The 21,680-nt window shown below is 56.1% G+C and overlaps 2 protein-coding genes across 7 annotated transcripts; one reads left to right on the forward strand and one right to left on the reverse strand.

Moving 5' to 3' along the window:
• Nucleotides 1-279: 279 nt before the first annotated feature.
• On the reverse strand, nt 280-16,487 carry BAD (BCL2 associated agonist of cell death). 5 transcript variants are annotated; one of them, XM_074401634.1, is made up of 4 exons: nt 16,406-16,487; nt 15,693-15,887; nt 1,556-1,746; nt 280-786 (listed from the first exon to the last, which is right to left on the reverse strand). In XM_074401634.1, exons 1-4 carry the CDS (start codon nt 16,449-16,451, stop codon nt 661-663), a joined length of 558 nt encoding a protein of 185 aa, XP_074257735.1. In that variant the 5' UTR covers nt 16,452-16,487; the 3' UTR covers nt 280-660. The 5 variants fall into 5 exon arrangements, with proteins under 5 accessions (XP_074257735.1, XP_010346549.1, XP_003937702.1 ...); XM_010348247.3 differs by having other exon boundaries at nt 16,366-16,455; XM_003937653.4 differs by lacking the exon at nt 16,406-16,487 and adding an exon at nt 16,159-16,250.
• Nucleotides 16,488-16,818: 331 nt separating this feature from the next.
• GPR137 (G protein-coupled receptor 137) lies at nt 16,819-20,933 on the forward strand. 2 transcript variants are annotated; one of them, XM_010348244.3, is made up of 8 exons: nt 16,819-16,898; nt 18,025-18,396; nt 18,480-18,529; nt 19,191-19,416; nt 19,537-19,686; nt 19,811-19,939; nt 20,072-20,190; nt 20,478-20,933. In XM_010348244.3, the coding sequence occupies exons 2-8, from the start codon at nt 18,040-18,042 to the stop codon at nt 20,635-20,637; spliced, it is 1,191 nt and encodes a 396-aa protein (XP_010346546.1). In that variant the 5' UTR covers nt 16,819-16,898; nt 18,025-18,039; the 3' UTR covers nt 20,638-20,933. The 2 variants fall into 2 exon arrangements, with proteins under 2 accessions (XP_010346546.1, XP_010346547.1); XM_010348245.3 differs by lacking the exon at nt 16,819-16,898 and having other exon boundaries at nt 16,971-18,396; nt 20,072-20,177; nt 20,478-20,586.
• The last annotated feature ends 747 nt before the right edge of the window (nt 20,934-21,680 follow it).

Below are 21,680 nucleotides of genomic sequence, written 5' to 3' on the forward strand. Positions count from 1 at the left end.
AATAGGAGCCAGTGACTCTCCCTGGGAGGCCGCAGCACCGTTTGCACAGCGCGGGATCGGGTGGCCGGCAGCGTGGCGGGGCCAAAGCGCGTGCTGGGCACTTGGACCTGGGCCGCGCAGCCTTGGCCCGCGAGCCGCCCCGATCCCTTCCGTCTCTGTCGCTGGGTGTCAGGCAAAGCCTCAGTTTCCCTCGTAAGACAACCGCCTCTTTTGAAAGTATCCGTGAGAGCGCTACCCCGGCCCGCGGAGCCCCAGTCGATGCACAGAGAAGCTTCGGCGGCACAGACAGGGGCTTTATTAACATTTGGTAGCGAGCGCGGCCCGCGGGGCATCGCGGGGGGGGGGGGGTCTGTCGCGGTGACGCAACGGAGAAGCCAGGTTCGCGCCTAGGCTCAGGAGCCTGGGGGCAGCCCGGTACCGAAGGGCGGGGCCCCGGAGCCACTTCCGGGGGCTTCGGGCGGAAAACGCAATACTTCCGATGGGACCAAGCCTTCCGCGGCTTCACACGCACCGGAAGGGAATCTGGGTCAGCCCTCCCTCCGAAAGAGACAGCACGGATCCTCTTTTTGCATAAGGCCTGCAGGAAGCACTTCCGCCCATGTCCAAGATGGCCGCCCAGGGCGATGGGAGCGGGTAGAGTTTCGGGATGTGGAGCGAAGGTCACTGGGAGGGAGCGGAGCCTCCCCTGCCCAAGTTCCGATCCCACCAGGACTGGATGACTCGCGTCCAGCTGGAGCTTTGCCGCATCTGCGTTGCTGTGCCCGCGCTCTTCGGGCGAGGAAGTCCCTTCCGGGTGTGGGGAGAAAAGGGTTACATGAGTTAGATTACCAGGGCGGCTGGAGCCAGACCGTCCACTTCCGTGACCCCTCCTCTGAGATCCGGGGGAGATAATGAAGGCCACAACTTCCAGCAGGCTTCAGGCTGGGTGGTCGGGGACGTCTGGCAGGACGCATGGGCCCTTAGGAATGGGGACTGGTTAGATCCCAGGAACTCCGTGCTGGGGACGGGAAGAGAGGATACCTAGGGCCCTAAATGGAAACGTCAGAGCTGGAAACTTAGCACTCAGAAGATGGACTGCAATTCAAGAATTAAAGGGCCGGGAGCCTCCGGTGGTGAGCGCCTGTAATCCTATCACTTTGGGAGGTTGAGGCGGGAGGATTGAGGCCAGGAGTTCCAGGCTGCGGTGAGCCATGATCGCACCACTGCACTCCAGCCTGGGCGACAGAGCATCCAGGTGCCAGCCAGGAGCACAAATACCAGCATGCCTGGCCCTCCGAAAATGCAGGGAACCCAGGAGCTTTGGCCTGGAGCGGGATCTAGACTACAGATCCCAGGAGTCCCGCCTGCCCGGGGATTCGGAAGGGAAGAGCTAGGGGGTGGGGGTAAGATCCTGTGACTACAGATCCCAGAATGCTCTGGAGCTAGGAAGGGACCGGGCGGCGATGGGGAGGGGTCGTGGGACCAGATCCGGGCGTGCCTTGGGACTAGGAAAGAACAGACCGGCGGGGGGCGTCCTGGGACTGCAGGTCTTGGCACGCTGGGGACCGGCGCTCACCTTGAAGGAGTCCACAAACTCGTCACTCATCCTCCGGAGCTCGCGGCCATATCGCTGTGCTGCCCAGAGGTTGGGGGGTGCCGAGCGCGAACGGCCCCGAAAAGGGCTGGGCTCCTCCTCCATCCCTTCGTCCCCCTCCGTCCCTGCGGGGTACGAGCTGTGGCGACTCCGTGTCTCCACGGCTCCAGCGCCTACAGAGGATCAGTGGGTAAAGGGAGACATTAATCTCAGCTCTTCTAAGCCCCTGGCCCTGCCTGAACCCTCCCCGTCATCTCTGCAGGCGCCCTCGTGGGTCTTCCAGGGACGCATCGCAGCCCACCTCTCAGGGGCCTTTGGTGACGATTCAGGTTAACTTCCCATTAATCCCACGAATCCTTACTGAGTGCCAGCAATGAATGAAGCGCTATGCCCAGCACAAAATAGGGGATAAGAAATACTAGCTACTCCTGGGCGCGGTGGCTCACGCCTGGAATCCCAGCCCTTTGAGGGCAAGGCGGGCGGATCAGCTGAGGTCAAGAGTTCGAGACCAGCCTGAACAACATGGAGAAACCCTGTCTTTACTAAAAATACAAATATTAGCCGGGTGTGATGGCGCATGCCTGTAATCCCAGCCACTCGGGAGGCTGAGGCAGGAGAATTGCTTGAACCCGGGAGGCGGAGGTTGAGGTGGGCCAAGATCACACCATTGCACTCCAGCCTGGGCAACAAGAGGGAAACTCCATTTCGAAAAAAAAAAAAAAAAAGAAAAGAAAAAAAGAAAACTAGTTACAATTATTAGTGCAGAACCTTTATGGGGTCTCCTGGCAACTCCTGGGTTGGTAGCTATTTCAGCGTGTCTATTTTACATCAGAGGAAGCCAATCCCTTGAACAGGAAGGTGTCCTGCCACAGCTGGCAGGACTGAATGCCAGCTCTGCAAGGGACCTGCAGAGGCCCCTGGAGAAGAAGGACCTGTCTGCTACATGTCTGCACCCCTCACAGCGCCTGCTCTGGAGGCGGTGTCTGGAACTGTCTGTCGACGTTTTTAGGTACCGCTGATGAAGCACTTAGGTGTAGGTCAAGACATTCCTTCATTATCCTCCTAACCACCCTGGGGGAGAGCACGAACGTGCTTAGGTGAGGAGACAGCAGCTCAGAGAGTTAAGCCTTGCCCAGTTTCTGTGAGGCCTGAGGCTGGAAGGTTCCAAAGGTTTGGTGGAATCCAGAGTCCACTGATTATCAGCTGAGCTCCGTGTCTCTCCCCTTGTCTAGCCAGCCTTCGACTCTCTGAGCCTGTGTCCTCACCTTGTTGAGGGGACAATCCTAGCCCTGAGTCCCAGTGGCTGTATAAAGGTCAGTCACATAAAATAAAAAATGTGAAAGTGCTTTGTGGCTGGGCAGGATACCGCACGCCTGTAATCCCAGCACTTTGGGAGGCCAAGGCAGGCAGATGGCTTAAGTCCAGGAGTTCGAGAGCAGCCTGGGCAACATTGCAAAACCCTGTCTCTATTAATTTAAAAAATAATAATAATAATAATAATAATAAAAGAAGGCCAAGCGGGGTGGCACACCTGTAATCTCAGCATTTTGGGAGGCCGAGGTGGGTGGATCACCTGAGGTCAGGAGTTTGAGGCCTTGAACTCGGTGAAACCCTGTGTCTACTAAAAATACAAATACTAGCCAGGCATGGTAGTTCACACCTGTGGTCCCAGCTACTCAGGAGGCTGAAGCAGGAGAAACGCTTGAATCCAGGGGTGGAGGTTGCAGTGATGCAGAGTGAGACTCTGTCTCAAAATAATAAAGTGCTCTCTAGGCTGCAAGTACTCTATGGGTTATTATTCAGAGGTGCGCCTACTGTGGTCTGTTTGGGTGCTTTTTTTTTTTTTTTTTTTTGAGACGAAGTTTGGCTCTTGCCCAGGCTGGAGTGCAATGGCCCGGTCTCAGCTCAACGTAACCTCCACGTCTCATGTTAAAGCGATTCTCCTGCCTCAGTCTCCTGAGTAGCTGGGATTACAGGCATGTGCCATCACACCCGGTTAATTTTGTATTTTTAGTGGATATTTGGTAGGGCTGGTCTGGAACTCCCGACCTCAGGTGATCGCCAGCCTTAGCCTCCCAAAATGCTGGTCAAAGTTTGAGACCAGCCTGACCAACATGGTGAAACCCTGTCTCTACTAAAAATACAAAAATTAGCCAGGTGTGGTGGCATGAGCCTGTAATCCCAGGTACTCAGGAGGCTGAGGCAGGAGAATCACTTGAACCCGGGAGGCGAAGGTTGCAGTGAGATGAGATCATGCCACTGCACTCCAGCCTGGGCAACAGAGCAAGACTCCATCTCAAAAAAACAAAACAAAACAAAATTAGCTGGGAGTGGTGGCATGCACCTGTAGTCCCAGCTACTCAAGAGACTGAGGCACAAGAATTGCTTGAACCTGGGAGGCAGAGGTTGCTGCGAGCTGAGATCTCACCATTGCACTCCAGCCTGGGAGACAGAGTCAGAGTGAGACTCTGTCTCAAAAAAAAAAAAAAAAAAAAAAGGCCGGGCGTGGTGGCTCAAGCCTGTAATCCCAGCACTTTGGGAGGCCGAGGCGGGTGGATCACGAGGTCAGGAGATCGAGACCATCCTGGTCAACACGGTGAAACCCTGTCTTTACTAAAAATACAAAAAAAAAATTAGCTGGGCATGGTGGCACGTGCCTGTAATCCCAGCTACTCAGGAGGCTGAGGCAGGAGAACTGCCTGAACCCAGGAGGCGGAGGTTGCGGTGAGCCGAGATCGCGCCATTGCACTTCAGCCTGGGTAATAAGAGCGAAACTCCGTCTCAAAAAAAAAAAGGCCGGGGCAGAGTGGCTTATGCCTATAATCCCAGCACTTTGGGAGGCCAAGGCAGGCGGATCACAAGGTCAAGAGATTGAGACCATCCTGGCCAACATGATGAAACCCTGTCTCTACTAAAAATACAAAAATTAGCTGAGTGTGGTAGTGTGCGCCTGTAGTCCCAGCTACTCGGGAGGCTGAGGCAGGAGAATCAGTTGAACACAGGAGGCGGAGGTTGCAGTGAGCCGATATGGTGCTGCTGCATGCACTGCAGCCTGGCGACAGAGCAAGAGTCTCAAAACAAACAAACAAACAAAAAATCGGGCATGGTGGCTGATGCTTGTAATCCCAGCACTTTGGAAGGCTGAGGCAGGCAGATCGTGAGGTCAAGAGATAGAGACCATCCTGGCCAACATGATGAAACCCCATCTCTACTGAAAATACAAACATTGGCCGGGCAAATTGCTTGAACCTGAGAGGCAGAGGTTGCAGTGAGTCAAGATCGTGCCACCTCACTCTAGCCTGACAGCAGAGCAAGACTGCATCTCAAAAAAAAAAAGCAAGTAAGGGAATGAGAGGAGGCCTAGGATAAGATAGGGTGTGATAAGAGTGCCCAGCCAAGCCGGGCGCGGTGGCTCAAGCCTGTAATCCCAGCACTTTGGGAGGCTGAGGCGGGTGGATCACGAGGTCGAGAGATCGAGACCATCCTGGTCAACATGGTGAAACCCCGTCTCTACTAAAAATACAAAAAATTAGCTGGGCATAGTGGCGCCTGCCTGTAATCCCAGCTACTCAGGAGGCTGAGGCAGGAGAATTGCCTGAGCCCAGGAGGCGGAGGTTGCGGTGAGCCGAGATCGCGCCATTGCACTCCAGCCTGGGTAACAAGAGTGAAACTCCGTCTCAAAAAAAAAAAAAAAAAAAAAAAAAAAGAGTGCCCAGCCATTCTGAGCATTACCAAAGCCTGGACCTGCCCCAGGTCAGGCGGGGATACCACAAGGCCCTGGAGGAGAGAGGTGGTAGTAGGGACAGGCATACTAGGTCAGAAGTAAGGAGTGCAGAAGAGAGCCAGGCATGGCGGCTCATGCCTGTAATCCCAGCACTTTGAAGGATTTTTGCGGATAGGGGCAGGAGAGCCAGGAACAGAAGGGCCCCGGCAGAACACGCCTGTCTGCAGAGGAATTTCCAGTTCCGTGGGCGGCGGCTGTGGAGCAGGGGTCAGCTAGGTGGCCCGGGCCTCGCCCACATTCCTGCTCTGACCTGGGGCCCATTCTCCAACCCTTTAGGGCCCCAGTGTTTTCTGTGAAATGGGGGCAGTTCCCATCTGCCAGGATCCTCGTGACAACAAATAAGAGCAGGAGAGCCCCCTACCTGCCCCTCACAGCCTGAGGCCTGACAGTCCCAGCGAGGTGAACACCTGGCTTTCCCTGTTGTACAGACAGAGGCAGAGGGTAGGAAGTTGCCTGCGGCCATGTGGCTGGCACAGCCTGCTTAGCCACCTAAGTACGCGGGAAAGGGCAGCTCTTCTCCATGAGCTCTGAGTGGGGCCACAGGACCACTGCGCCTGACGCCTGACGGATCCAAGGCCCCACAGGTGGAAGGTGAGTGACTTGCAGCCAGGCACCTGGCCTGGGTCCCACCCCTTTCCCAGGGATCAGAACAAGACATTGGCGATGTGTGTTCGGAAGCCCTCCCTGTGCATTCATTCATTTGATCCTTGTCACACCCTATCAGGGAGGTTCCTCATGGTTGCCACTTTAGAGGAAGAAACTAAGGCAGAGAGTGTAAGTAACCTGCCCAAGGTCACAGAGCTAGTAGGCAGCAGAGCTGGGATGCTAACCCAACCAGTGTGGCTTCAGGGGCTGTGTGCTTAGCTGTCATGCCACAGGCTCCTTCCAGGGGTACCGTGGGCTCCCCTGGAGGCCTAGGCCGGGGAAGGGCCCCTTGAGCCTTCTGCTAGGGCCAGTTCTGCCAGGAGCCTGTCCTATGGGGTGGGAGTTTTTCCCCATATTCATGGACTTAACAATGCCAAGCCAGTTGTCAAGATGACACCTATTTATGCAAATTGAATTATGTATAAAGATACAGCCAGGCTGGGTGACAGGCCAAGCACTTTGGGAGGCCAAGGCGGGTGGATCACCTGAGGTCAGGAGTTCAAGACCAGCCTGCCCAACATGGTGAAACCCCGTCTGCACTAAAAATACAAAAAATTAGCCGGGCGTGGTGACGGGCGCCTCCCAGCTACTTGGGAGGCTGAGGCAGAAAAATCGCTTGAACCTAGGAGGCAGAGGTTGCAGTGAGCTGAGATTCAGCCCGGGTGACAAGAGCGAAACACCATCTGTAATAATATATGGGCCAGGCGCGGTGGTTCATGCCTGTAATTCCAGCACTTTGGGAGGCCAAGGCGGGTGGATCACTAGCTCAGGAGTTCAAGACCAGCCTGGCCAAGATAGTGAAACCCTGTCTCTACTAAAAATACAAAAAAATCAGCTGGGCATTGTGGTGGGCACCTGCAACCCCAGCTACTCGGGAGGCTGAGACAGAGAATTGCTTGAACACAGGAGTTGGAGGTTGCAGTGAGTCAAGATTGTGCTTCTGTACTCTAGCCTGGGTGACAGAGTAAGATTCCATCTCCAAAAATCTCCCTCCTTGGCCGCCCAAAGTGCTGGGATTAAGGGAGTGAGCCACCACGCCCAGCTGGTATTTACATATATATTTCAATAGAGATTGGGTCTCCGATGTGTAGAGCTCTCTTACCCTGACTGGAGTGCAATGCTTCAATCTCGGCTCACTGCAGCCTAAAAATCCTGGGCTCCAGTGATCCTCCCACCTTGGCCTCCCAAAGTGCTGGAATTACAAATGCGAGCCACCTCCCCCAGCATAAATTGAATTTCTAAAAAGTGTCCTATTTACCGGAAAAAACCCAGGGGAGTTTCTGTGAATTCCCTGGGGGAATGAGAGGGCTGGGGCAGGGCCTAGGCCAGCCTCTCCCTTCTCTGGGGAAGGAGAGGGGTGTGGTTCCTCCTTGGGTCTGAGCATGGGTAAGTGCCCAGGCCTGCCCACTCTTGCCTTCCGCCTAGAGAGCCTGGCCTGGAGCTGGGGTGTGGAAGTGGGGGTGGCGGCTGTGGCTAGAAGTGCCCCAGGCCCCAGCAAGGCACCTCCAGCTTTACATTCTCTGTGTGTTGGGCTTCTGAGTCAGTGGCTGGGGCAGACATCCCTGCTGATGCTTTCGAGAGCATCTTTGCACTGGGATTCTCAGATGAGGAAGCAGAGGCACACTTAATTACAACGAACTTGTATGCTTAGTGCACACTTAATTAAAACAGTGGTGTTCCAGACCGTTTGGAGCAGTGAAACTCTGCCATCAGGCAGGGCTGGGTTTGGATCCTGCCCCTACCACATGCCGACCACACACAATCTGCTGCCGGGGGAGGCTGACGTCACGGTGGCCGGTGCTACCGCCCCACCCTGGGCAGACACTCAGCCTGTCAGCCTCCGGCACCTGCAGGCCTCGGCCTTGATTACAGCCTCTAGGACAGAAGCCCCTTAAGGCCTGCAGATCACATCCCCTACCTTGCTCAAAGCTGATGAAATCAGAAAGCCCTCTAAAGTTGGCAAATGTTTCCTTTTTCTGTCTTTCTTTTTTTTTTTTGAGACAGAGTTTCACTCTTACTACCCAGGCTGGAGTGCAACGGTGTGATCTCAGCTCACCGCACCCTCCGCCTCCTGGGTTCAAGCAGTTCTCCTGCCTCAGCCTCCCGAGTAGCTGGGATTACAGGCACGCGCCACCGTGCCCAGCTAATTTTTTGTATTTTTAGTAGAGACGGGGTTTCACCTTGTTGACCAGGATGGTCTCGATCTCTTGACCTCGTGGTCCACCCACCTTGGCCTCCCAAAGTGCTGGGATTACAGGCTTGAGCCACTGCGCCTGGCCAATGTTTCCTTTTTCTTTTTACGAACAGCAACAGGGTCTCTGTCACCCAGTCTGGAGTGCAGTGGCACGATCTCAGCTCCCTGCAGCCTCAAAATCCTAGGCTCAATTGATCCTCCCACCTCAGCCTCCTCAGTAGCTTGAACTACAGGCACCACCATGCCGAGCTAATTTTTTAATTAAAAAAAATTTTAGAGACAGGGTCTTGCCATCTTGCCCAGGCTGGTCTCGAACTCCTGCCCTCAGGTGATCCTCCTGCCTCGGCCTCCCACAGTGCTGAGATTACAAGTATGAGCTATTGAGGCCGCTGGCAAATGTTTGTTCACTTTCTTTTCCCTTTCCCAAGTAGCTGAAAATGTTTTTTTTCTTTCTTTTTTTCTGAGATGGAGTCTTGCTTTGCCACCCAAGCTGGAGTGCAGGTACAATCTTGGCTTACTGCAACCTCCGCCTCCCGGGTTCAAGTGATTCTCCTGCCTCAGCCTCCCAAGTAGCTGGGACTACAGGAGTCTGCCACTGTGCCTGGATAAGTTTTGTATTTTTAGTAGAGATGGGGTTTCACCATCTTGATCAAGCTGGTGTTGAACTCCTGACCTCATGATCCACCTGCCTTGGCCTCCCAAAGTGCTGGGATTACTGGTGTGAGCCACCTCGCCAGCCAAAATGTTTTCTATAAAGGGGGTTCACTGGGCCATATGGCCTCTGTGATAACCGCTCAGTTTTGTGGCCAGAGCTTATGGGAAACCATAATCCATGTGTAAATGAATACACTGTACCTTGCTGTGTTCCACTAACACTTTATTTAGGAACCCTGAAATCTGAATTTCACACAATGTTCACATTACAAAATATTGTTCTTTGGATTTTTGTCCATGATTTTAAAATGTGGGCCCAATGTGGTGGCTCATGCCTGTAATCTCAACCCTTTGGGAGGCCAAGGCAAAAGGACTTGAGGCCAGGAGTTTGAGACCAGCCTGACCAACATAGTAAGACCCATGTCTTTACAAGAATCAATATAAAAAACTGGCTGGACATGGTGGCATGCATCTGTAGTCCCAGCTACTTAGGAAGCTGAGGTGGGGGAAGGCTGGAGCCCAGAAATTCAAGGCTTTATAAATATACAAAATACTGGCTGGGTGTGGTGGCTCATGCCTATAATCCTAGCACTTTGGGAGGCCGAGGCAGGAGGATCACTTGAGATAAGGAGAGACCAGCCTGGTCAAGATGGTGAAACCCCATCTCTACTAAAGAATACAAAAAAAATTAACTGGGTGTGGTGGTGGGCGGCTGTAATCCCAGCTACTCGGAAGGCTGAAGCAGGAAAATCACTTGAACCCAGGAAGTAGAGGTTTTGGTGAGCCAAGATCTCACCACTGCACTCCAGCCTGGGCAACAGAGCAAGACTCCATCTCAGAAAAGAAATTACACAGCCGGTATAATCCCAGCACTTTGGGAGGCCGAGGCGGGTGGATCACGAGGTCAACAGATTGAGACCATCCTGGTCAACGTGGTGAAACCCCGTCTCTACTAAAAATACAAAAAATTAGCTGTGCGTGGTGGCACGTGCCTGTAATCCCAGCTACTCAGGAGGCTGAGGCAAGAGAATTGCCTGAACCCAGGAGGCGGAGGTTGCGGTGAGCCGAGATCGCGCCATTGCACTCCAGCCTGGGTAACAAGAGCGAAACTCCGTCTCAAAAAAAGAAAAGAAGGCCGGGCGCGGTGGCTCAAGCCTGTAATCCCAGCACTGTAGGAGGCCGAGGCGGGTGGATCACGAGGTCGAGTGATCGAGACCAACCTGGTCAACATGGTGAAACCCTGTCTCTACTAAAAATACAAAAAATTAGCTGGGCATGGTGGTGCGCGCCTATAATCCCAGCTACTCAGGAGGCTGAGGCAGGAGAATTGCCTGAACCCAGGAGGCGGAGGTTGCGGTGAGCCGAGATCGCGCCATTGCACTCCAGCCTGGGTAACAAGAGCAAAACTCCGTCTCAAAAAAAAAAAAAAAAGAAAAGAAAAGAAATGAAAAGAAATTACACATTTTTGGCCCGGTGCAGTGGCTCACACCTGTAATCCCAGCACTTTGGGAGGCTGAGGCCAGCAGATCACGAGGTCAAGAGATCGAGACCATCCTGGCCAACATGATGAAACCCCATCACTACCAAAAGTACAAAAAATTAGCCGGGCGTGGTGGTGCGTGCCTGTAGTCCCAGCTACTCGGGAGGCTGAGACAGAATTGCTTGAAACCGGAAAACGGAAGTTGCAGTGAGCCGGGATCGCACCACTGCACTCCAGCCTGGTGAAAGAGTGAGACTGTCTCAAAAAAAAAAAAAAATTACACATTTATATATATATATATAAAATAAAAAATATATATATACATAAGATAATAGCAATGGCAGGAGTAGTAATAAGAGCAGCAAACACTTAGCCCTCCTCTGAGCCAGGCACTATTTCCAAGCATTTTTCCTGTATTACCTCATGAGGTCCTTGCAACATCCCTGTGAGGTGGGACTAGTTCTATTCCCATTGACACAGACCAGGAAACTCAGGGAGATGGAGTTAATTAACCTGCCCAAGCTCAACCTGCTAGGAATGGCAGAGCCGCGTTTGAACCCTGCAGTCTGGCCCAGGGGCTGGCGCTGGGCTGCTTCTCTCTGCCCTCCGCTGTCCACACCTGCTCAGATACTGAACCGTGTGAACTGTCCACAGCACAGGGGGCTACAGACCCTGGCCTGGGGACAGCTCGGCCGGCCAGCAGGGGCTGGTGGCAGGGACTGTGAAGAGTGACCAAACCCAGCGTGAGTCCCTCTGCGCAGGTCATGGGGACAGAGGCCCCGTGAGTGACTGTACTGAGGGTGAGCTGCTCTGCGCAGGTAGAGGGAGGCGGAGGCCCCGTGGCCCTGGCAGGGCACTGGCGCTTGCCGACCGTTTTTGGGGAAATCACTTGCTTTTGGAGACACTGAAAACTAAACCAAAAGCTTAAGAAGCCCAGCTCTGTCCTCACCTGGTGGCCGTCTTCTCCCGCAGCCCTCCTGCCTTCGGGTCCTCAGCTGGGAGTGGGGGCAGGTGTCCTCCACTTTGCTCCTAATTACGGCACAGGCCCCTCCCAGGCCCGGCTCCCCGGTCAGGCCCCTGGCCTGTGCTCAAAGTTACTCCCATCCTCTGCCACTCCCCGTCTCCTTTCTATACCCTGCTACTCCTTCTCCCATGATCTGGTCCCACTCTCCCCGTAGACTCATTCCCAGGGCATAACCTAGGCCTGGTCACCATCAAATAACTCCATCTCAGGCTTCTCACCAGCTGACCCGACCTGTGTGGGTCACGCCCTTGGAACCCCAACTCCAACGATGCTGCAGCTTCCCAGGGCCCGCTCTTCTCCCTGAAGCTGAGCCAGCTTGCACCCCACACCCACCCTTCCCTCCTTTGCACACACCTGAAGCTCCTGCCCCTGACTGGGCTGAGACAAGCACAACTCTGGTTCACTTCTACTCCCTGCCAGCTCCCACCAGCACCCTGCCAGAAATCCCACCAGATGCTTAAAACCCACCTAGAGCCGGGCGTGGTGGCTCAAGCCTGTAATCCCAGCACTTTCGGAGGCTGAGGCGGGTGGATCATGAGGTCAAGAGATCGAGACCATCCTGGTCAACATGGTGAAACCCTGTCTCTACTGAAAATACAAAACATTAGCTGGGCATGGTGGCACGTGCCTGTAATCCCAGCTACTCAGGAGGCTGAGGCAGGAGAATTGCCTGAACCCAGGAGGCGGAGGTTGTGGTGAGCCGAGATCGCGCCATTGCACTCCAGCCTGGGTAACAAGAGCGAAACTCCGTCTCAAAAAAAAAAAAAAAAAAAAAAGCCACCTAGAGTGAGCCCACCCTCTAGGGTGGCCTCCAGATCCTCCCCCACCCTTCAGTGTTTCTTTTTCATTGAACAACTTCATCCTACTGGGTGCTCAAGCCAGATTCCTTGGTGTTGGCTGGGCACTGTAGCTTGTGTCTGTAATCCCAGCACTTTGGGAGGACAAGGTGGGAGGATCACTTGGGGCCAGGAATTCAAGACCAGCCTGGCCAACATAGCAAAATCTTGTCTCTAAAAGTAATAATCATTTTATTTATTCATTTATTTTTTGAAACAGTGTCTTGCTCTGTCGCCCAGGCTAGAGTGCAATGGTGTGATCTCAGCTCACTGCAACCTCTGTCTATGGGGCTCAAGCAATTATCATGCCTCGGCCACCCCAGCAGCTGGGATGACAGGTTTGCACCACCACACCCGGCTAATTTTTGTATTTTTTCAATAGAGATGGGGTTTCACCATGTTGGCCAGGCTCGTCTTGAACTCCTGACCTCAGGTGACCCGCCGCCTCAGCCTCCCACAGTGCTGGGATTATAGGCGTGAGCCACCATGCCCAGCCTTATTTTTTGTTTAGTTTTTTTTGAGATGGAATCTCACTCTGCTGCCCAGGCTCGAGTGTAGCGGCATGATTTCAGCTCACTGCAACCCCCGCCACCTGGGTTTAAGTGATTCTCCTGCCTCAGCCTCCCAAGTAGCTGGGATTACAAGCACCTGACACCACATCAGCTAATTTGTGTATCTGTAGTAAAGACAGAATTTCACCACGTTGGCCAGGCTGCTCTCAAACTTCTGACCTCAAGTGATCTGCCTGCCTTGGCCTCCAGATGTGCTGGGATTACAGACATGTGCCACTGCACCCAGCCAATAATCCTTTTTTTTTTTTTTTTTTTTCGACGGAGTCTTGCTCTGTTGCTCAGGCTGGAGTGCAGTGGTACGATCAGGGCTCACTGCAACCTCCACCTCCTGGGTTCGAGCGATTCTCCAGCGTCAGTCTCATAAGTAGCTGGGATTACAGATGCGTGCCACCATGGCAAGATAATTTTTGTATTTTTAGTAGATACGGGGGTTTCACCAAGTTGGTCAGGCTGGTTTCGAACTCCCGACCTCGTGATCTGCCCACCTCAGCCTCCCAAAGTGCTGGGATTACAGGCATGAGCCATTGCACCCAGCCAATAATAATTTTTTAAAAATTCCTTGGCATCATCCTGGCTCCTCTTTCCCTCACACCCCACATCCAGTCCATCAGCAGATCCTGCCAGCTCTGTTTTAAAAATAAATCCAGAGGCCAGCTACTTCTCACCACCTCCCTGGTGACTCTCTGAATGTCTAAATCAGACCATGCTGCCTCTGCCCAAAGCCTTTCCAGGTTTTCACTCAAAGGCAAAGCCAGAGTCCTTACAATGACCTTCAACTTCAGGTGTCCAAGTATCCTTTCCTAAACACCTCCCCTAGGCCCACCCTAGCTGGGAGCAGGTGTTGCCCTCAGGGCCTTAGCATCTGCCCTTCCCTCTGCCTGGAACACTCCCCACAGCTGTGTGGTCTTGGCTCCAGCGTTGCCTCTCAGCAAGGTGAGCGCTGCCGCCTCTGCTACCATCACTCCCACGGCCCCCGTAACTCTGGATTCTCTCAACTCTTGTCCACGCTGCCCCACACAAACCTGCTCACGAATGATAGGATGCACTTATGTGCTTGTTTGCTTATGGGCCATCCTCTCCACCTCAACAGAATATAAACTCCACAAGGGCAAGGATTCCTGACGCCTGGGTTCACTGAGGTCCCCCTTAGCCACTGGAACAGCCTGTGTCACATGGAGAGCAACGATTGTGATTGTATGGAGCGAGTAAACGTGGATTGTATTTTTAATAGAGACAGAGGTCGGATCAAGACCATACCCACTAACACGGTGAAACCCTGTCTCTATTAAAAATACACAAAATTAGCCAGGCGTGGGGGCTTGCACCTGAAGTCCCAGCTACTCGGGAGGCTAAGGCAGAAGAATTGCTTGAATCTGGGACTCCGGGGTTGCAGTGAGCCAAGATCATGTCACTGCACTCCAGCCTGGGCAATAGACTGAGATTCCATCTTTAAAAAAAAAAAAAAAAAGAAAAAAGGAAAAGTAAAAGTGAAAAATAATTTATCTGGGTGTGGTCCACACATCTGTATTCCCAGTTACTTGGGAGGTTGAGGTGGGAGGATCACTAAGCCCAGAAGTTCCAGGTTGCAGTGAGATGAGATCGTACCTCTGTACTCCTCCTGGATGACAGAGTGAGGCCCTGTCTGAAAAAAAAAAAAAAAAAATTAGCTGGGCATGGTGGCATGTGCCTGTAGTCCCAGCTACTCGGGAGGCTGAGGCAGGAGAATTGCTTGAACCCAGGAGGTGGAGGTTGCGGTGAGCCAAGATCGCACCATTGCAGTCCAGCCTGGGTAACAAGAGCGAAACTCCGTCTCAGAAAAAACAACAAAAAAAGCAAGCTATGGGGTCCAATCTGAGAGAAGGGAGTGAGTGTGTGTGGTGTGCGTAAGAGAGGGAGGGGGAGGCGGCCGCTTACGCCTTCTTAATCCTGAAAATGGGGAGGAGGTCGCTTAAGCTTCAGTGCAATAGTGACCTGACCTAGTTTTCTATTTTTAGAGATGGGGTCTGGCTGTATTGCCCAGGCTGGTCTTGAATCCCTGGGCTCAAGCCAGCCTCCTGAGTAGCTGGGACTACAGACATATGCCACCCCACCTGGCCTGAGCTAGTTTCTTTGTTCCGAAATTATCTGTTGTTGTTCCAGGTGTCAAGGCCAGCGCTGGGCACAGGGTGGTGGAGCCTACTGAGAAATGGCCGTGACCCCCAGTGCTCATCCTTCCGTTGCAGTCTGTGCTTCCCACCACACACAGCCCCGCTGTCTGGGAGGGCTGTCTGCCCCTTGAGGTCACCTGCTCCTGGCAACTGTGCCAGGACAGCCTTGCTGTGGGTGAGAGCCACAGGACAAGAAAACACACCCAGGAGCGGGAAGGCCCAATCCCAGGAAAAGCACAGAGCCTGGGGCAGGGCACCAAGGAGGCTTCCAGCCCCACCTCCTAAGAAAGGAAACGCCAGGCAGGTGTAACCTTAGGCAAGTCACTTTTCCTTTTTGGATTGCTGCCTGCCTGTCACCGGTTTCTGTCCTGGCCCCACACTAATGGCTACCCATTATATATATATGTGTGTATTTTAAGAGATGGAGTCTCCCTATGTCACCCAGGCTTGCCTTGAACTTCTGGGCTCAAGCGATCCTCCTGCCTTGGCCTCCCCACGTGCTGGGATTACAGATGTGAGCCACCAGGCCTGGCAGCTACCATTTTGCAGCTTTAACGTGCGCCAGCTCTGTAATCAAGTGAATCCTATATGTTCCTGCTAATTAACCCAACAGTCCTACAATGGTGGCGATTAATTGCTCTGTTTTACAAAAGAGGAAACTGAGGCTCTGAGAAGTTGGGGACTGCCTGGAAGGCTTCAGTGCATGTGGATGAAGCTGGGATGCAGGGAGCCGGTGGGCTGGAAGTGAGGCAACCCAGCAGGTGGAGGCAGTGGGGTACTCACCTCCATGGTGGCTGCTGCTGGTTGGCTGTCCCTGCTGGTGACTGGCGTCCCCCGGGAGGCCTGGGGCCTGGCGTCGATGCTTGCCAGAGCCTGGGGGGCTGTCCCCTGCGGTGCTGGGGCTCAGGCCCCTCTCTGCAGAGCTGGAGTCTTCCTGCTCACTCGGCTCAAACTCTGGGATCTGGAACATGCTCTGGGCTGTGAGGACAAGATATTAGGTAGTCAAGGCACAGCTGGGGCCAGCGGTGGTCCTGGAAGGCAGAGGCAGGTGCCCCTGGCTCCCTCTCCCACCCTAGCGCCCCCAAGGCCGCCAGGCCTCCCGGGCCCTCATCTGTCTGCTGGCTCTGGCCTGGCAGGGAGCTGAGGCTGTCGGCTCAGGACCTCAGTCTCCTCTCAGAACCCTTGTGGACTCTACCCAGGGGCCTACCCAGGTCCCGCCCCGCCCGTGGTGACGGCGGACAGGTCTCACCCCAAGCCCGATCTTGAGGCCCCTGACCCGGGCCCGCCGCCTCCCTCCAGCAACCGGGCTCCCGGCCCTAGTTGCCTGGGCAACGGGAACTGTCAGCGACCTGCCCCAATCGCCTCTCGATACGTCACTCGGGTAGGTCCAGAGGCGGGGTCAACCCGCCCCGGCCCCGCCCCCCCACGACCTGCTAGCCCACCGCCTTTTTCCTACCTCCCGCGGCCTGGGTGCTCACATCCCTACTGCCTCACACCTTGGGTGTGTGTAGGAGCAGGAGAGGGATTCTCTGGGGTCCGCATTTGGAACCTGGAGACCTGCTTCTGCAGACAAGTCCTTCAGCCCCTCTGGGCCATAGTTTCCCCCAGTGAAGTGGGGATGGTGACAGCTCCCCCGGGAGCCAGTGAAAACTTTGTGAAGGGAGTGATTACTACGGGCGAAGGCGCTCGGCACAGCCGCAACTGAAGCTCCGCCGTTGGATGCGATTATTGTTGCTATTGTTACCGCTCCGCCTGGACTGGGTGACCCGGTCGGAAAGCGCCGTTTCCCGCTCCTCCTCCCAGGCGTGGAAGCTTCGCGCCGCCCGCCTCGGGGGACACCTCCCGCGCCATCTCGGGGGCACTGGAGATAAGGGAGGGAACCTTCTCCCTGGCTGGGATGGCTGCCCGGGCGCGGGAGGAGGGCCGGGGACCCGGTGAGGGTGGACCGTAGGGTCCGCGGGGCTTCGCCCCCGGCAGGCGGCAGGCCAGGTGAGCGGGGCCGCGTACGCGCCGGGGCGGGGGGCGGGTCTGCGCGGGGTATTCGGGGCTCCGCGGGTTCAGACCCGGGGGCGGGGCCCGGGAGCCATCTTGGCTATGGGCGGAAGTTTTCTTTAGAGACCGAGGGACTGGGATTCGTTGTTGTCCCCGACCGGGAGGCAAGACCCCGATTTGGGGATGGGGGAGAGAAGCGTGGGAACTGGCGGCCCCGCGAACTCGTAAAGGCTGGCGGCCCGGGGCACGGCCCACCCAGGGAACCCCTGTGTGCGGCACGGCCCCCGCGACTCGGCCGCCCGCCTGCCGCCTCCCGTAACCCCGGGCGCCCGCCAGCGGCGCAGCTCGTGCCAATTCTCGAACGGCTCCACGCCGGGTGCGGCGCTAGACTGCGGAGCCAGCCCGGGCCCTGCGCAATTTGCGTAGCGGACGGCGCCCGCGCAGGCGCAGGAGGGGGCGGAGCGGCGGGAGCCGGGGAGCCGGGGAGCCGGAGCCCCGGGTCCCCACGATCTGAGCCGGCTCCCCCAGCAGCGGCCTGAGGACCTGGCCTCCGCTTCCTCCGGCCCCTTGAGGCTGGAGAGTGGACGCGGTGGAGGGGTGGGGCGGGGGCAGCTTTCGAGAATTCCGAGGACAGAGGCAGAGGCCCTCCCCATCCGCATTATTGGAGGAGAGAGCCTCCCCCAACTTGGGGAGGGGGAGAGCGGGGCACTGGGCGCCCCCCCTGGCGGCTGCTGCCCTGGGCCAAGGGGCATCGGCCGGCTCTCCCCCTCCAGCCAGGACGACACGAGCGATTCAGGCCAGGGACTCCTTTCCTTGGGCCTCTGCATCCCCCCATCCCTGGCTCTGGGGTAGGCCCGGGGAGGAGACACCACCAACCCTCATCCGATCTGCCCTGGAGTGAAGAGACTGCCCTTCCATGCCCCTGAGTGAGGGCCCTGGGGCCCAGGCTGCCCGTGTTTTCCAAGGGCAAGGGTCTCTCTGTTGAGGAGGAGAGGCCTGTCAGCCACAACTTCTTTCCTCCTGAGCGCCCCATCTCCCTCTCTGCACCCTGCAATTCCCACCCGTCCGTATTTATTTCCTTGGCCCCGCCGACAACCCTTCCTTCTCTGTCTCCGGGATTCAGGCCTCCCTCCCTGACATGGAGAGTAACCTGTCTGGCCTGGTGCCTGCGGCCGGGCTGGTGCCTGCGCTGCCACCTGCTGTGACCCTGGGGCTGACAGCCGCTTACACCACCCTGTATGCCCTGCTCTTCTTCTCCGTCTATGCCCAGCTCTGGCTGGTGCTTCTGTATGGGCACAAGCGTCTCAGCTATCAGACCGTGTTCCTGGCCCTCTGTCTGCTCTGGGCTGCCTTGCGTACCACCCTCTTCTCCTTCTACTTCCGAGATACTCCCCGAGCCAACCGCCTGGGGCCCTTGCCCTTTTGGCTTCTCTACTGCTGCCCTGTCTGCCTGCAGTTCTTCACCCTGACGCTTATGAACCTCTACTTTGCCCAGGTAACCGACTGTGGTCCCGGGTGGGGGGTGGGAGGTGGCAAGCCCCAAGGACCCACAGGAGTGAAGGGCATCTCTGCTCGTAGGTGGTGTTCAAGGCCAAGGCAAAGCGTCGGCCAGAGATGAGCCGAGGCTTGTAAGTACTGGGGACACTGGTGGGCCCAGCCTCCAGGTCAGGGGCAGGGGACAGTCCCATATAGATCCCTTCCCACCTCTCAGGGCTGAGACAAGGGGAACCCAGGGAATGTCTGTGGAAGAGCTTGGAAAAGTTAAAGCACCTGGCACAGATGGCTCAGCAGAGGCGTTGCAGATCTGCAAGGCACAAGAATAGGAATGGTCGTGGTAGTGTGAGGGAGAGGGTTCCAGTGTCATCCATTGTGGAGGGTAACCTGGAGGCTCCAGCCATGGAAGAACCAAAGCCACATGCACTCCTGGGTGACCTTGGGCCCCAATGCACCCGTCATTTATCCAGTGTCTTACGATTTATAAAGAGCTTTTCCAGCCATCTTTCATTTGTACAATTTCCCTGAGTTATCCTCCCTCGAGAGATGAAGAAACTGAGGCCCAGCCAGGTAAGGCACCAGGATCAAGGCCGCAGAGCTGGGGCTCAGACCGAGACTTCTGACTCCAGTTGGTACACCTTCTGACCTCTGTGGGCCTCAGTTTCCCCATCTGTAAGAGTGGAGGAACAGGACTCAGACTTGATGCTCTGAGTGTGGTGGACATTGGGGTTTCCTGCAGGAGGTGGGGCAGGTGGTGAGTGCCGAGGGTCCGGGCTGACTGTGCTGTGGCTGCAGGCTGGCCGTCCGAGGGGCCTTTGTGGGGGCCTCGCTGCTCTTTCTGCTGGTGAACGTGCTGTGTGCTGTGCTCTCCCACCGGCGCCGGGCACAGCCCTGGGCCCTGCTGCTTGTCCGAGTGCTGGTGAGCGACTCCCTGTTCGTCATCTGTGCGCTGTCTCTTGCTGCCTGCCTCTGCCTCGTCGCCAGGCGGGCCCCCTCCACTAGCATCTACCTGGAGGCCAAGGTAGGGCCACAGCACTGATGCCCAGGTGTCCTTTGGGGTCTCTGGGCAGCGGTTCTCAGGGTGTAGAAGGCAGCTGGGAGCCTTCTGTCCCTGAGAGTCCTCTGTTGTTACCTGTGCCAGGGGACCAGTGTGTGCCAGGCAGCCGCCATGGGTGGTGCCATGGTCCTGCTGTATGCCAGCCGGGCCTGCTACAACCTGACAGCACTGGCCTTGGCCCCCCAGAGCCGGCTGGACACCTTTGATTACGACTGGTACAATGTGTCTGATCAGGTGGGCATACGCAGTCTGCCGCCTCCTTAGTAGCCGTGGGACCTTGGCCGCAGCTGGCCCGGGCCCTGTCCCACTGCCCCTTTGGTGTGACTGCAGACTGGCACAAGCCCCTGCCTTCCCACAGGCGGACCTGGTGAATGACCTGGGGAACAAAGGCTACCTGGTGTTTGGCCTCATCCTCTTCGTGTGGGAGCTGCTGCCCACCACCCTGCTGGTGGGCTTCTTCCGGGTGCACCGGCCCCCACAGGACCTGGTAAGGGTCTGCACCCTCCTCTGTGGGGCTGGTGGAGAGGGGCAGATGCTGGGAATCCTGGGGTTGGGGTCTGGGGACAGGTGTGGGAGGCCAGTGCGGGACAGGAGTACGTATCGATGCTTCCTCCCCCAGAGCACCAGCCACATCCTCAACGGGCAGGTCTTTGCCTCCCGGTCCTACTTCTTCGACCGGGCTGGGCACTGTGAGGACGAGGGCTGCTCCTGGGAGCACAGCCGGGGTGAGAGCACCAGGTAGGAGCCCTGGCACCACCTCAGCACCCCCGGACCCCTGCCTGGCTCCATTGAGCTACGGGGGACTGAGAGAGCCCTGCCATGGCCTCTGCGTCCCCATCTGTACTAGGTGAGGTGCCCTCGGTTTCTGTTGCTAAAGCCTCCACCCCTTGCCTAGAGGTGCACTTTGGCCTGAGCCCCGAAGGTGTAGGTCACAGGGGTTGTGTTCTGACCCTCTCTTCCTCCTGCAGCTCTTGTGACTGGCCCTGGTCACTGTCCTGAGACTGACCTGATTTCTCTGCCTGCAGCATGTCGGGCAGCCTAGGCTCTGGGAGCTGGTATGGCACCATCGGGCGTGAGCCGGGCTGGTATGGGGGCAGCCAGACGAAGACCACTCCTCTACTCTTCTCCCAGGTGCCAGGACCAGGCGGCCACCACCACAGTCTCTACTCCACCCCACAGACGTGATCCCCCTCCCTCTCCCCACAGAATACCCAGGCCCCAGTCCCCCTCACCCTAGGCCCCTGTGCCAAGTTCGTCTGCCACTTCTTGCCCAGGATCCTGGGGGTTGTGACTGCCCCCTCCTCTGGCTGGCTCCTTGCTGCTCCTGTCATAGTGAGCTTGTGCCATCCCCCTAGGATGGGGGCGTGGCCCTGGCTGCCAGATGCCCACAGCACCCTGGCATGACCTGCCACCCCCTCTTACACACCGGAGCCAGCTACCTTTCCTGTGCCTGCCACTCAATAAACAGTGTCTGCACCCCACAGTGTGTACCTGTCTGTCATCCGCCATGTGCCCCCTCACTTTTGCCTGTTTGGCCTAAGGCTGAGCAGACACTGGCCCTTGAAGCGGGCTGCTGGGCTGCTCAGGGGCTGCTTACCCCACCAAGCCTGGTGGGCTGGGAGAGGAGGGACCCGCAGGTGGGAAGGAGACCACACAGGCCTCTGTTCTCAAAGCTCTCCCGGCCCAGAATTGCCCCGCTCACTCCAGATCCTTCTTCACTTGAGCAGTTCCTACTTTTTCCTCAAGACCTGTGTCAACTGTCACCTCCTTTAGGAAGCCTTCTGTCTCCTGGTGAGGGGACGTGGCCCCTCTGCTGGGCCCCACAGCCCCACATTACTGTGGTTATATGGCTACTGAGGTTTTTGTTTTTTTTGTTTTGTTTTTTGAGACAGGGTCTCACTCTGCCACCCAGGCTGGAGTGCAGTGGCACGATCATGGCCCACTCCAGCCTCAACCGCCTGGTCTCAAGCAATCCTGCCTCAGCCTCCTGAGTAGGTGAGACCACAGGCTCATCCCACCATGCCTCATTTTTTTTTTTTTTTTTTTTTTTTTTAATTTTAGAGGTGGGGTTTCACCATGTTGCCCAGGCTGGTCTTGAACTCCTGGGTTCAAGCAATCCACCCACTTCAGCCTCCCAAACTGCTGGGATTACAGGCATGAGCTACCATGCCTGACAGTGACTGAGTCTTAACCCCAAGGGATGAGACTTTCTGGAAGCCCCGGTTTCC

This window comes from Saimiri boliviensis, chromosome 6 (genome assembly GCF_048565385.1).
Source record: "Saimiri boliviensis isolate mSaiBol1 chromosome 6, mSaiBol1.pri, whole genome shotgun sequence".
Taxonomy (NCBI): Eukaryota; Metazoa; Chordata; class Mammalia; order Primates; family Cebidae; genus Saimiri; species Saimiri boliviensis.